General features: G+C 43.5%; 1 protein-coding gene across 2 annotated transcripts in view; it reads left to right on the top strand.

Annotated features, from left to right (window-relative positions):
• Positions 1 to 13,930, top strand: part of Nsmaf (neutral sphingomyelinase activation associated factor) — a 55,930-nt gene that overhangs the window by 16,813 nt on the left and 25,187 nt on the right. For both annotated transcript variants that reach the window (XM_029533226.1, XM_021222341.1), the window contains exons 6-13: positions 2,059 to 2,109; positions 3,691 to 3,762; positions 4,166 to 4,213; positions 4,311 to 4,363; positions 7,369 to 7,498; positions 9,302 to 9,373; positions 10,825 to 10,933; positions 12,162 to 12,338. In XM_029533226.1, coding sequence (XP_029389086.1) covers positions 2,059 to 2,109; positions 3,691 to 3,762; positions 4,166 to 4,213; positions 4,311 to 4,363; positions 7,369 to 7,498; positions 9,302 to 9,373; positions 10,825 to 10,933; positions 12,162 to 12,338 — 712 coding nt within the window. The remainder of the gene's footprint in view (positions 1 to 2,058; positions 2,110 to 3,690; positions 3,763 to 4,165; positions 4,214 to 4,310; positions 4,364 to 7,368; positions 7,499 to 9,301; positions 9,374 to 10,824; positions 10,934 to 12,161; positions 12,339 to 13,930) is intronic.

Below are 13,930 nucleotides of genomic sequence, written 5' to 3'. Positions count from 1 at the left end.
AGCACAGCACTGGAGCATCTTGGGAGTAGAGTGAAAGGTAGCAAGAGCGACCCCAGCTGTCTTAATCACTGAATCCTTCGTTCCTAGAACACTGTTAAACACGTGCTGGCATTTAGCTTAAGAAATCTGTTAGATTTTGGTTTAAGTAACTTTCTGTTAGTGCCTTCTGGAATTCCAATTTTTTTAAAAAAGAAAAGATTCATGAACTATCTTCAACTTCATATTTAATGCTCCAGGTGCAAACAGCTCCTGCCATCTGGTGCTTTGTGGAGGGAGCGCTGTTATCAACCCTGGCTCTGTGTGCACAGTTTGTATTTCTTAGTACATCCTTAGCTTGTTGCAGGCCTTCCATAGCTGGGAAGGAAAGGGGACTTTTTCTAGTTCGAAGAAGTAATGAATGTTACAGAGGAAGTGGAAGCAGGGCGGGAGTGGGCCAGGTTAGGGACCACTGCTGTGCTGTCTTAGACGAGTGGCTAGGAGACATAGGAGTTGGTCAAAGTCAGAAGATTCAGAGCAGAGCAACTATTAAGGAAGACTGGGGTAGGAGCAGGGACACTGCTGCGGTGACCTCTGAACCAGCAGAAGGCTGTAGAGTAAGAGCAAATAAGACCACTGGGAGCTGGAAGACCAAGGCTCTGACCTGACTTGTATGTGTTTGCAGTCTTTCTGGTGAGGGACCAGAGTGGAACGAGGAGATCCTGGGGACATTCAGAAACCCTGGTGCTTTGTTTATGGCAGGATGGTGAGAGCTAGTCTGACTGCATATATTCTTCAGGAAAAGCCTGGCAGTGCACACAAAAGACTTCCGACCAGCCGGATCGTGCTACCATTTACTGAAAGTCAAGGCCAGGGTCGGCACAGACCGGGAGGATTTGAGGAATGGGGTGCCTGTAGACCTCCCTGAGACTTGGAGCACACGCCAGGGTGTTCTTGTCTAGGTTTCATGAGGCTGAAGCTAGACAGATAAGTGGAAAGTTGGCGTTTCCAATGAACTCGTAAGTCCTGGGGCAGGGTAGAACTTCCCACAGCAGCCAGCCATAGAGGCTTAACAAATTGATTATGAGATTTAGTGACCTGGAGGTCTCAGAGGAGTGGCTTCAGTAGTTTAGTGGAATAAAGGTTGGTTAAGGGCCCAAAGAAGTTACAAATAACTCTGGCAAAGAGTCTTGCTACACAACGGTCAGACAAATGGCCAGAGGACGGTGTGATGCCATCAGTGTGGCTACCTGTTTGAGATGGAAGAGGGTGCCATTTTAGTTCTCAGAGCAGTTAGTGAACACTCACAGGAATGGAACACACCTGCATTCTGAACCCTGCTAGAACAACTGCCCTTGAGATGCAGGAGCAGTGGAGAGGGGAGGAGTTACATTGTGAGGGGAAAGGCAGGAAATAAATACTTTCTCAGGCCGGAAGCACAGCAGGGGCAGGTGAAGGTCCAAGTCTACGGACAATGGGGCTCTCAGGGTCCGCTCGAGAGGGAAAGACGACCTACACCAGCTCATGTTAAATATCTGTGAGGACCAAGGGCTACTGTTAACTCAGAGAGCAGTCTACAACAGGCGTCAACATACCCCACATTCACCGTTTGGGCACAGTCCAGGCAGTTGATGCACTCTGGAGATGGTGGTGTTGATTCTATACTGTTCTAAGATGCAGGTGGAGTGGTAGCCTCATGCAGACACCATGAGCCAACTCTCCTTGATGAAGGAGACATCTCTTCTTGATGTCTTTGAATATGTCATACCTCCATGCCTTTGCTTTTTCCATTTGTTAGGGAACTGTCTCCTGGACTTTCAACTTCCTAGCCTTATGTGATTGGCTACTTGGTACAAATAATAACATTTACAAGACATATTACATTCACTTATTGATGATTCATTTTTTAATATTTGTGATTTCAATGTCAGTACTTTAAAACCATACTAATATAAATATGGGTACCTTTGCAAATAGAGATTGTGTAATAACAATTTAAACCTCAAGTTCATAGAATCTTTATAGGAAATCTTTTAGTGAAAGCTTTTGATTATTGTTTCAATGTTGACTTGTCTTTCTCAGATATATTTTATTAAGGAGCACAATATCGTGGCACCATATAAGATAGAACGGGTAAGTAAAATCTCTCATGTATTATTGAAGTTTGTGTAGTGATTTTGATGAATAAGATTTTTATGATTTTGGTAGCATCTTTCATCAAATATGGTAATACTGAGTATTTTAAATTTTATTAACAGTTATTGCAAAAGTACCCCTGTAATCCACAGGCTTTTTTTTTTTTTTTTTTTTTTTGGTTTTTCGAGACAGGGTTTCTCTGTATAGCCCTGGCTGTCCTGGAACTCACTTTGTAGACCAGGCTGGCCTCGNGACAGGGTTTCTCTGTATAGCCCTGGCTGTCCTGGAACTCACTTTGTAGACCAGGCTGGCCTCGAACTCAGAAATCCGCCTGCCTCTGCCTCCCGAATCCACAGGCTTTTTAGTCCTAATAGCAAAAGCTTAGAGATGGTATTAGAAGGGAAAGAAATGGAGAGAAGGCTCAGGGTTAGGCACTGGCTGCTCTTCCTGAGGACCAGGGTTTCTTACCTACCTGGCAGCTAAAAAGCATTTGTAACTCTGGTGCCTGTGGACCTCGTGCTCTCTTCTGGCCTCTGAAGGCACTGCACACACATGATACATAGACATGTATGCAAGCAAAGTATCCATATGCACACAACAAAAACAAACACATCTTTTTTAAACAGAAAGAAACTGAAGCTTCAATGTATAAATTTGTAAGCCTATTTACTATGTATTGCTGAAAATTTTTTGCCTAACATTACTGGAAATTTATTTTTAAGAATATTCAAGAAATATTTTCAGTTTACGATGTACCATATATTTGGTCACTCAGTCTTTTATTTGTAAGCCTTACCTTTGTAGACACTCTCAGGATTTATCAGGGAAGCACAGGCACTTGTCCGATGCTCCTGTTGGTATCCTTTGCTCTGCAGCACACTGTAGCATGACTGTGTCCTACTAAAGGAGAAAGTACAGCACTAAGGGCATATGCAGCTAGCTCCTTAGAACGACACTTCTGTGAATTAGAAAAGCCACATTATCTGTGCAAACCCAGCCTCACATGCTGAGTCAGCTCCGTTTGCAGACCAGCCTGTGGCATCTTATCCAGTCGTGTATGAAACACAAACTGCTTATGCAGTTTTATAGACAAGAGATCGTGTAGTGCAGTTCACATCCACTATGTGTGACTGTCCCTTCCTACCTGATAAGTGTGTCTCACCTTGTGACTGTTCTCTTGTTGTGACATTGCCTCTACACTTTGACAAAAACCCCTATGAGCAATAGACTACCCTCCTTTCAAGTTGAAAGTATTGTGGGCAGTCACAAAGGGTTTGGTCTTTTCTTCTCCTTCTTGGACCTTGACAGACAAGACTCACTTACATGGAAGAAGTTAATCTGTTTGACTCAGTCTAGTGATTTGGGTGTGAATACCACTCAGATACTCCTCCACACACACACACACACACACACACACACACACACACACACACACACACACAAACAAGAGGCTTGCATTTTTGTGCCTGACTTAACATGTTGACGTGATGGGGCCACAAGAAACTCGGAGATTGGCAGTTGCTGTGCAGATGTTCTTAGAGCATCAGGCTGACGAGCTGCTGCTTTTGTCCTCGCTAGGGGAAAATGGAGTATGTCTTTGAACTGGAAGTTCCTGGGAAGGTGGAAGATGTTGTGGAGACATTGCTACAGGTAAGCCAGCCTTCCACACAAGCACCCCCCCCAACCCCCCACCCCCACCCCCCGAGCTGGGAACCTTTGGTTTAGTTTTCACTTTTCGTTTTTGAGGCCGGAGAGCTCAGGTGGGTGACGCTGGCCTCCCTCTTGCCTCTCCCTCCCTTGTACTGGGATTAAAGGCATGCTCAAGAAACCTCTTATTTCATATTGCACAAATAATTGTCACTTTTCTACACATGCTACAGATTTACTTGAATTTGTTGAATTTGTAAATTTAAGAAGGAAAACTAGACATATCAGACTCTTTTTTAAACAGGTTACTAAGTGACCGAGTAATCAGTATTTTTCCAATGCTTCTAAACAAATACTTGCAACTATCTTCAAGGAAAACTAATGGTGTATATTTGTAACATTGTAGCTGCACAGAGCATCCTGCCTTGATAAACTTGGTGACCAAATGGCCATGGTGAGTGTCCCGAGCAATTGCTGTGTTTGGTTAGGAGTTAACTTCTGTTTATCTCACTTAGACTCACACCCATATGTTTTAAATGGTTTCCTCGTAGATAACAGCGATCTTGCAGTCCCGGCTGGCTAGAACATCGTTTGACAAAAACAGGTAAGATTTGGGTATTTTGTTTTCTGATTAGAATGCAGTGAGCAGGCTGGGCTGTGAGAGAGAGACAAGTGGCTGTGGGTGCTGCTCCTAGCAACACAGACAGAGCTGCCTTCATCGTCATCACCTGCTCCTCTTAGGGAATGGTCCAGCCTACGAGAGAGACCTCAGAGCTTCCTCTGCCTTCTCCTTCCTGACCTCTGCCACTATAAAGCCCATGCATCCCCACTGTGGCCATCTCTCTAGCCTGTCCACTTGTCTTCTCCACTATGATTGGCCCAGTGCACCATAGCAACCCTCAGTCCATCTTCTCAATGCTCGGCTTCCCTCCTGAGTTCCTCATCATCCTTGAGCCCAATGACATACTAAGTTTTGTCCCGTGTAAAGAACACATGTATCACTTGACTGTTGGGACTTACAATGTACGAGATTGTACATGGCCTCGTGTAATCCTGGCATGGTCTCAGCCTCTCCCGTCGTGGTGCTTGCTCGCTGCTCACAGCCCCAGATGGATGTGTGCTCTTGTGAGTTTCTGGGCTTGGGCTGCTTGCAACCGAGCAGATCCTGCTGGCCACGCACCGACTTCTTGTTCTCTTGTTCCCTCATGTTCTTTTTCAAACTCTGCTCCCTCATCTTAGCCCCGTGTTTCTCATGACTAGGACATGTTCCTGCCTCTTGCTCCTGGATAACTGGGCTGTCTGATTTTAGCTTAGCTGTCAGTTCTTCAGGAGAGTCTTTCTTTGGCCCTTGGAATTGATTAGAATACTTTCCTATCATTCCCCACAGGACCAAGAAAGTACACTTACTGTTCTAATGGTTTTCCCATTGATTTTCTTGACTTTATTAAGCATGCAATACATTTTCTGAAAATAATGGTGCTTTTTTATTATCCCAGTCTCTTGTTCATTTCTTGCCTTATATTAATTAGATATGGGCTACTTGCCTATATTTTTATGTCATATTCTTCTTTATTATTTTATCTTTACAATAACTATTGATACCTGGTGGCACAAACTGTCTATAACTCTACTTCTAGGGGATCTGACCTCCTAGGGTATTAGGGTACACATGCAGTACAGAGATATACATGTGGGCAAGACTTGTGAACACCACATGGAATAAATGAATCTTAAAAAGAGAGAGAGAGATGTGTGTGTTTCTTAAAAGCCTTTAACGTTTGTAAAATCAAAAACAACAAGCCTATGTATGTAGTTGGGGTGGGCTGCAAGTGCATGCCTGCCATCACACCCAGGTGGACGTCTCACAGTCAGTTCTCTCCTGCCACCGTGTGGGAGAAAAGTTGAGCCATCTCATGGTAGCATGTCTTCTTAATGCTAGCAGATGGCGGTCGTGTCTATTTGTGCCTTCCTTGTGGTGAGGCTTCTTGTCCCCTCGTTTTCCTTTGTCAGTGTTGCAAAGGGATTACATAGCTTATCAACCTCAAATAATGAATGACCTGTGTATTCGTTTTCTACTCTTCCATTTTATTTAAAGCTAATGTCTGCTCTTTTGATTTCTTTCTCAGCTTATAGAGAGCAAAGGAGGCTTCCTGTAGCTGCTAAGGGCAAGGCTGCAGGAGCGGGCATCAGACTTTCTCTTGTTACAGTAGCCCTTCATCTTAGAAGGTCCCCACTTAGAAGAACTGCTTCAGGACCCATTTCAGTCACCCATTTTGTAATTAACGCTACCAGTTCTTCCTTTGCCCATAGGTGATTGGAAGTATGTTGCTTAATTTTCACACAGCTGATGGTTTTATAGTTATCTTTCTGTTGCTGGTTATTAATATTACTTGATCAGAAAACACGTTTTATGTTTCACTCCTCTGGTGTTTGAATTTGTCTCATAGTCCAGCACATGGTCGCTCTTGATGACTATTTCCTGGTTCCTGGTAGGAAATGTATTCAGTTCTTGCGTCCCTGTCTGCAGTACTGGTCCCCTGTCAGCTGGCTGAGGGTCCTTCCGAGGGTGCAGACCGTTGTGGTGCTTGCTTGACTCGTTTGTCATTTGCTGGAGAGACACACTAAAGCTGACAGTGACGGTTGTAGAATTACTGGAGTGTCCAAGCTTAGAGACTGGCTCACCCTGTGAAGCCACCCTCCTCAGGCCTCTGACCTGTTGGTCTGTTTCTTCCCTCTTGCAGTCAAGGTCATTTAAATACATTTGCACACTTGGGCTTCTGGTTGGTTCTAAGGACTGACTCATGAGGGCTGATCCACTTGCCAGTTCATTTTGATCATTAGGTGAGAACTTCAGGGGTCTCTTCGAGTTTTCACATATTCAGTTAGAGGACAGTGTCATGCCCTGGAAACGAGATTCTTTCCTTAGTTATCTCGGTGCGGGACTGAGCCAGGCCCCTGCATGATCAACGCTGCTCTAGCACGGAGCTGCATTTCTAGGCCCCTGAGAGTTACTGTTAATCCAGTTATTTAACTAAGTAATCACCCTAGAATATTGATAATTTAGTTGTTCCCACATTACTTTTTTAAATTCACAAATCAGAAATGGAGTTATTTTTTAGTTAAGCATTTTAGGAATAGAAAAGGCATCTTTGAGTGGTTTTATATGGAGAAATGAAACTGACCTAAAAGCAATTGTACTTATGTGTTCTAACCCAGATAAAGTAAGTATGTTAAGGGTAGGGTCTTTCTCTGTAGCCCAAGCTCCTGCCTCAGCTTCCCCCTCAGCTGGCATAAGAGGTAGCACCTCTGCTCTCCTAGGAGGCTCTAAAAGTAGGTCTTCACAATATAAAAGTAGGAAGTCGCATGCTGTAGGAATTGCTTCAGGACGGACCATTTGGGAGACATTTGTTTCTGTGATATGTAAGCTCTTCAATTAATAAAAAAGCCAGGCCTCCACTGTGCCTTTTGAAAGCATGTCAACCTTATTTAAGCAGCCCCTTGATGACTGTAGTGCTTCAATAGATAAGCAAGCTCACTCACACCGTGGTTACGCCTAGGCAGTGGATCAGTTCCGAACTTTTCTTACTTTTGCTGGAAACATCTTTGCAGGTTCCAAAACGTTTCTGAAAAGCTGCACATGGAGTGCAAAGCAGAGATGGTAACGCCTCTGGTGACGAACCCTGGGCACGTGTGCATTACAGACACCAGCCTGTATTTCCAGCCTCTCAATGGGTACCCGGTACGTAGATCACAGGGCCATGTACAGTGCTTGCTTCTGTCTTTCAGCTAAATTTTCCAGGAACCTGACATTATAATTACTGTGCCCTCACATCTTGGGGAAGGTCAAAGCCATTTGGCAGCCCTGTATAGCAGTGTAACTTCCTAGTGCCTGTGTAGTTGGAGTGTGCACGCTCGCTCGCCTGGATTTCAGCCATGCTGAAGGACCTTGTACCTAGTAGTGTGTAAAGAAAGCCCACCCCTGCTGATTATGGGTGAGACCCCTCCTTCTGCTGGGAAGCACAGGGTAAGACACCAAGGAAGTGCTGTGGTGAATGGGAAACAGATGGGGAGAGGGGAACTGCTTGCTTCTCCTTCACAGCAGACAGTCGTTCTCTGGCTTCCTTGGGTGGTGGTGTAAGGGTCTCACAGCTACTGTGGAGTCATGTAAGATGCCACAGTCAGGAGCTGTAGAACCCCTCCCCTCCCACCATCTAGGAAACCGTCTTCTCTTTGAGAAGATCACTAGACCTAAAACTATGCCAGGAAGTGAACACAAGCTAAGATCTCTACACCCACATGAGTTGAGACTCGCTGCTTATCCAGAGGTGGGCCTTTTCTACGTGGGCCACGATAGCAGGACAAGTCTCATCTCTCTGGCCACACAGCTATGACACTTGCAGGGCACCTTAACCACAGGGGGCATTTTCTGTGGAAGAAGAGTATGCCCTGAAAATTGGCTCTAAATGCCTCAGACATGGGGTCATAATAGTTTTATTCACTAGATGGCGGCACACACTGGGCAAAGCTTCCAGTGACATGGCACATGGCTGGCTGGCATGGTGTTCTCTGCTACTGGCTGCTACTGTTACTATTTTTGGTCAAAAAACTTGCAGGAAATGTATGGCACCACAGCCTCATGGGACACAGTGTACATGTGTTTATTCCCAATCCCTGGCCAGGTTTCTTCACTGTTGCATAGCCTGGCTTTCCTGTCACCTGGGAGCCCTTTACCTAAGCATACAATACTTTCTAATTGTGATTCTCTCTTATTACTGTTTTCAAGTTCCAGAGAATCAAAAAGTTTTTCCTTTAAAAAAGAAAGAGCTTTAATTATGTTTTAATTTTCGAGCCTTAATACTCTGTAATATTAAGAAGATGAAAAACATAATTCTTTAAAATAAAAAAGATGATAGGGAAAAGCAAAGCCCTAGAGAGACTCAGGGCTGGAGCAATGGTTCAGTAGTTAAGAGTATGTGCTGCCAGCCATCAGGACCAGAGCTAGAACCCTGGCACACATAGCACATGCATACCAGCAATCTCAGCGCAGAGCCAGGTATAGACAGGTTCAGGGAGAGACCCTGCCCCAACAACTAGGTGGAGAGAGAGAGAGCAAGGGGTACCTGATGATTCCTCCTGGCCTTCACATATGAGTGAAGATACATGTCGCCCTACATACATAGGCGCATGCAGACACTCCAAGGTACACCGACAGTCAGACAGACAGACAAATAATTTTCTAAAAGAACAGGCTTTTTGAATAGCTATTCATGCTCACTCCTGAATGTTCCACGCCATACACTAACCCTTGTGATACCTGAAAGATGAAGGTACCATTTTCATCTGAGATTACTGACAAGGGTTAGAAATGTGTCCGAGCAAAATGTGAAACCAGGTACGATTCGTCCAAGATCTCTCCTAGGAGCTCACCTTGCACTGAAGGCAAGGATTGTGGTTCTTTTCCTCCCTACTGTAAGATGCAACTGAACAATTTCCAATTGAGCCACAGTTGTGACACTTGACACTGTCTTTATGCTTTTTAAAGAAACCTGTGGTCCAGATAACACTGCAGGATGTCCGGCGCATTTACAAAAGGAGGCACGGCCTCATGCCTTTGGTGAGTTCAGGCGCTATACAGTTGCCTGTGGGGGATTGTCAAGTCTGTAGTGTAGCAGCTGGATGATTTACAGGCCCCTGCACAGGCCTGAAAACACACATGTGGGGTTGGTGAGCATGTGGAAGCTAGACATTGATACAGGAATAACTAAGAGGTTCTATTGCAGAAAATATTTTTTTGTTCAAAGAGCAAAGCACTAGAGGGTTCTCAAGCTTCTTCCTTGAGAGTTTTCAGAGCTTCCGGCCTGAGGCTAGACCAATGTTTGCAGAGCAGTGCAGTGTTCCTCCCACCTCGTACCCACTGCAGCTGGGTCTCAGAGTGAGACTGGGAGGACCCTCAAAGTCCTTTAGTACAGTGAGAGCGAACAGGCAACCAGTGACAGTGTTTAATGTAGCCTTTGAGCTCAATGAACAAGAAATAGGGAAGACAACCATTAAGGCATTCGGCTGCTTCTTCCCACCACTTCCCTCGCTGTGCACACAGCACACGTACCTTTGTCTCACATAGAAAATTAATCACCTCTGAGGAGATGATTCCACAGTGTTTTGAACTGACATTGATATAAATTCAATTCCTCTTGCAGACTATAACTAGTTTGCTTTTGTACTTTTAGGTTGTAAAAATTCAAGCACTTTGCTACCTATGTTCTGTCCACTTGTAATGTTGGGAGAAAACCAAGGAAAACAGATGCGATTAGAAACCCGTGCTCTCACTATAGGCGAGCGGTCAGCAGAGCAATGAGATTCCCTTGGTTCGTCTCCCTTGCTGCTGGCACGGCTGCTGTACAGACACAGAAAGCAGCTGTGAATCCAGGATTAATTCCCTAGCTTTCCTAACTAATGCCACTAGGCTGAACCCGTGACCCATCTGGGCTCTCCGTGCTGTCCTTTCCCATCCATACTTTGCCAGCATGGTGCCCAGGAAGCTTACCATTTTCTTCTCTCTTGAGACTTGGCCTTACTGTACAGACCGGACAGCCCAGAGCTCATGTTCTCCTGCATCAGTCTCCTGAGTGCTGAGAACACATTCTGCTCATGGGATTTTTTTTTAAATAACCATAATTGAATGGTCTATTTGATTATTATTTTGTTATGTTTCATGGTTATTTAATATGTACAAGAAAGCCAAACATTTATATCAAGGAAAGAAATGTGGGATAATTGGCCATCTAATTTTAAATTTCAGATTTGTAATTTCATAAAAACTACTGTCAGTAGCAGTATTTGGTACCAAAGAGAATTACATTGTTTGCCTAAGGTATATCTCTTCATCTTAAGAAGTTTTAAGACCACAAAGATGAATATAGGAACACATATCCTTGAATCAAATTATAAATGTAAACAAGGTCGAAAACTCAAGCATATAGATGCTCACCTGACTTTTAAGATTATGTACACATGTGATTTCAGGATGAACATGGTACTATTTGTTTATTTTTTCTGAATCTTTAGGGCTTGGAAGTGTTTTGCACAGACGACGACCTGTGTTCCGACATATACCTAAAGTTCTATGAGCCTCAAGACAGAGATGATCTCTATTTTTATATCGCCACGTACCTAGGTTTGCTGGTCTCTTTGTGTCTGTTTATTGAAGGTAGTTAAGTGCCTCAGAAGCTGGGACAGCAAATAAGACATCACTTCGCCATAGTTATGCTTGTTTGTTCTCTGATATATCTTAAAAACAAGAGAAATGTGAATTTATTTTGGTAATAGTTCATTTGTGTGTTTTTAAAGCTCTTGATGACTATGTTTAAATATGTCCCCATTTTAATGACTTCCAACTTGAGTGAGTTATAAAGAGTCTACTCAAGTGTTTTTATGTCCGGTCACGTCATGATTTAATTTGTGAATACCAAACCAGAGGGTGTTTTAAGGTGGGAGAGGAAGTTTGTGCAGGTGAATGCTAAGGTTGCCGCCAAAGGCGTTCCCTCCCTCTGCTCTCCAGCCACCACTCCCTCTGTCTGAGCTCACGTCAAAGTTTGTTCAAGCTTCGCCCAAAGGATCCAAGAGCTAGAATAAAGAAATGTTTCATGTTTTAAAGCCTTTCCTGGTAGTTAACTAGAGGCTTGGTAAGAAGTAAGTAAGAATACAGAAATAGCAAAACAGCGTAGGAGCTAAGTTGTTTGATACATCCCGGGAAGAGCTGAGATTCAGAAGAGCAGAATTTTCTAAACAAAATGGCAAATCCGCTCATTTGTGGGAAAGCTGAGTCGTCCCAGCCTTTGTCAACCCAAAGTTCTCACTACGAGGCCAGTCTTTGCTTCCTGTTTGTTCTGGTTTGACACTTAGTCCTGCTGCAAAATCCCCCCTTTTCTTTGGAGTTTTGTTTTTCTCGAGATCATAGAGAACATGTAGCTGATAAACTGGCAGTGACCCACCTCTTCAGAACCTACAGAAAGGTTAATTAAACCCAGATGGTTTTGTTCTGGCTTCATAAAAAATGTGGGGGCAGGGTGTGCAAGTGGCCATGGTTCTTAAGACTGTCCAAACCCAGCACATTCTGTAGAACTCTGTGCTACTCACTATGGACTTGTCATCTGTTGTCACACAATACTTGTGTATTCACACCATATTCTCAGTAGTTGTAACGTTATATAATATCTGGGAGTAGCTTGGTAGAAGTTCAATATACTTAATAACTACTTTTCCTGGATCTTTGTGAGAACAAATGAATAATTGAGAAGCTCATAGAAGGAGCCACACTCAGTAGGCTCGTTCTGACACATTAAGTCAAAGCTAGCCAGTGCCGGTGCGAAGGGAAGTGACTGCCAAGGCCTCTCTCCCCTCAGAACACCACGTTGCAGAACACACTGCAGAGAGCTACATGCTGCAGTGGCAGCGAGGGCACCTTTCCAACTACCAGTACCTGCTCCACCTCAACAACCTGGCTGACCGCAGCTGCAATGACCTGTCCCAGTACCCTGTGTTCCCATGGATAATAAGTGATTACTCCAGCACCGAGCTAGGTGAGTGCAGTTAGCATGGGTTCCAATGAGGAGCTGCTTCCGAAGGGAAGCATGTTATCTTAGTTAGGGTCTACTGCTGTGAACAGACACCATGACCAAGGCAACTCTTATCAGAACATTGTATTGGGGCTAGCTTACAAGTTCAGAGGTTCATTATTATCAAGGCAGGAACATGGCAGCATCCAATCAGGCATGGTACAGGAGGAGCTGAGAGTTCTACATCTTCATCTGAAGGCTGCTAGTAGAGTACTGGCTTCTAGGCAGCTAGGATGAGGGTCTTGAAGCCCATGTTCACAGTGACACACCTATTCCAACAGGACCATACCTTCTAATAGTGACACTCCCTGGGCCGAGCATATCTACACCACCACAGGTGTGATTCCTTTTATATCGTACTTTATTATAGGACAAACTTGGACTCATTTCAGTTTTCTCACCAAAGACTGCCAATTTCTATTTCAAAATATTGGACAAATGTTATATAGTGTTTTATGGGTATTTACACATTCGCGAAGGTCATACATAGAAAATAAGTGCATAATTTTAATTCAGTCTTTCTGCTATTATGTGTAAGTGCCAAGTTTTAAAATATTTAAGTTTCTCACTAAAATTTTCAAGTTAGTTCATTATTTTAAATTTACATTGAAAATTTAAATACCAAAAAAAAAAAAAAATCAGTCATCAACTTGGAACATTTAATCATGGGAGGAAATGGAAGTCATCCATAGTCATTATGAGGGGTGACTACACTCAGGCTTTTGTTACTATGATGAAATACCTGAGAAACCCAAGTTACAGGAAGGAAGATTGATTTCATCCCATGGTTTCAAAGGTTTCAATGATCGTAGCCAGGAGGCATGGCAGCCAGGAGGCAGAGAAAGAGAATATGGCAGAGGGCTAGGAAAGACACAACCTGGAAGCCATGTCCCTAGCCACCTTCTCCAAAGGCCCCGCCTCCTACTTTCCACTGCTTCTGAACAATGACGTCATATTAGGAATGCACTAAAGGATCAGTCCATTCATTAGTGTGTGACCTCCTCATTCCCATCTGACTGTCTCAGAAAATGCCCATGCAGACACATGAAGAGGCATGTTCCCAGGCCACTCAAGCTGGCACTCAAGGCTGTCAATCCCAAGTAGCACTGTCAGATTTTTATGGCATTATCACTTCTTTCTTTTTCCCTTAAATAATGTTCCTACAATTTGTTAATATTGTAATTTTATATCATAACATTTTAAAATTTGTATATAAACAAAGAGTTCTTTTAGCAATTTAGTGAGTTGAACCTTGTCATTAAAAGTGCTAACAAATTGTTTAGGAATATATTCTTGGTTCTATTTCTTGGTTAATTTTCAAATCTTTGATTTTCTAGTGTTACTCATGGCACAAGATAATAGTCAATGTAATTCAGACATAGAACAGAAACCTTAGCAGAGGAATATGAGTTTAAAATTTGTTTTTGAGTTTTATTTGGAATTAGCCTTCCTTTGTTTTTGATTAAAAAGTAATTTAAAATGATACTTTTTCTTTCTTTTTCTTTCTTTCCCTATTCCTTCCTTCCCCTCCCTCCCTCCCTCCTTCCCTCCCTCCC

This window comes from Mus pahari, chromosome 22, assembly GCF_900095145.1.
Source record: "Mus pahari chromosome 22, PAHARI_EIJ_v1.1, whole genome shotgun sequence".
In the NCBI taxonomy this organism is placed as follows: domain Eukaryota; kingdom Metazoa; phylum Chordata; class Mammalia; order Rodentia; family Muridae; genus Mus; species Mus pahari.
The sequence above is the reverse complement of the archived record's forward strand: the minus strand, read 5'-3'. Positions and strand labels throughout refer to the sequence as shown.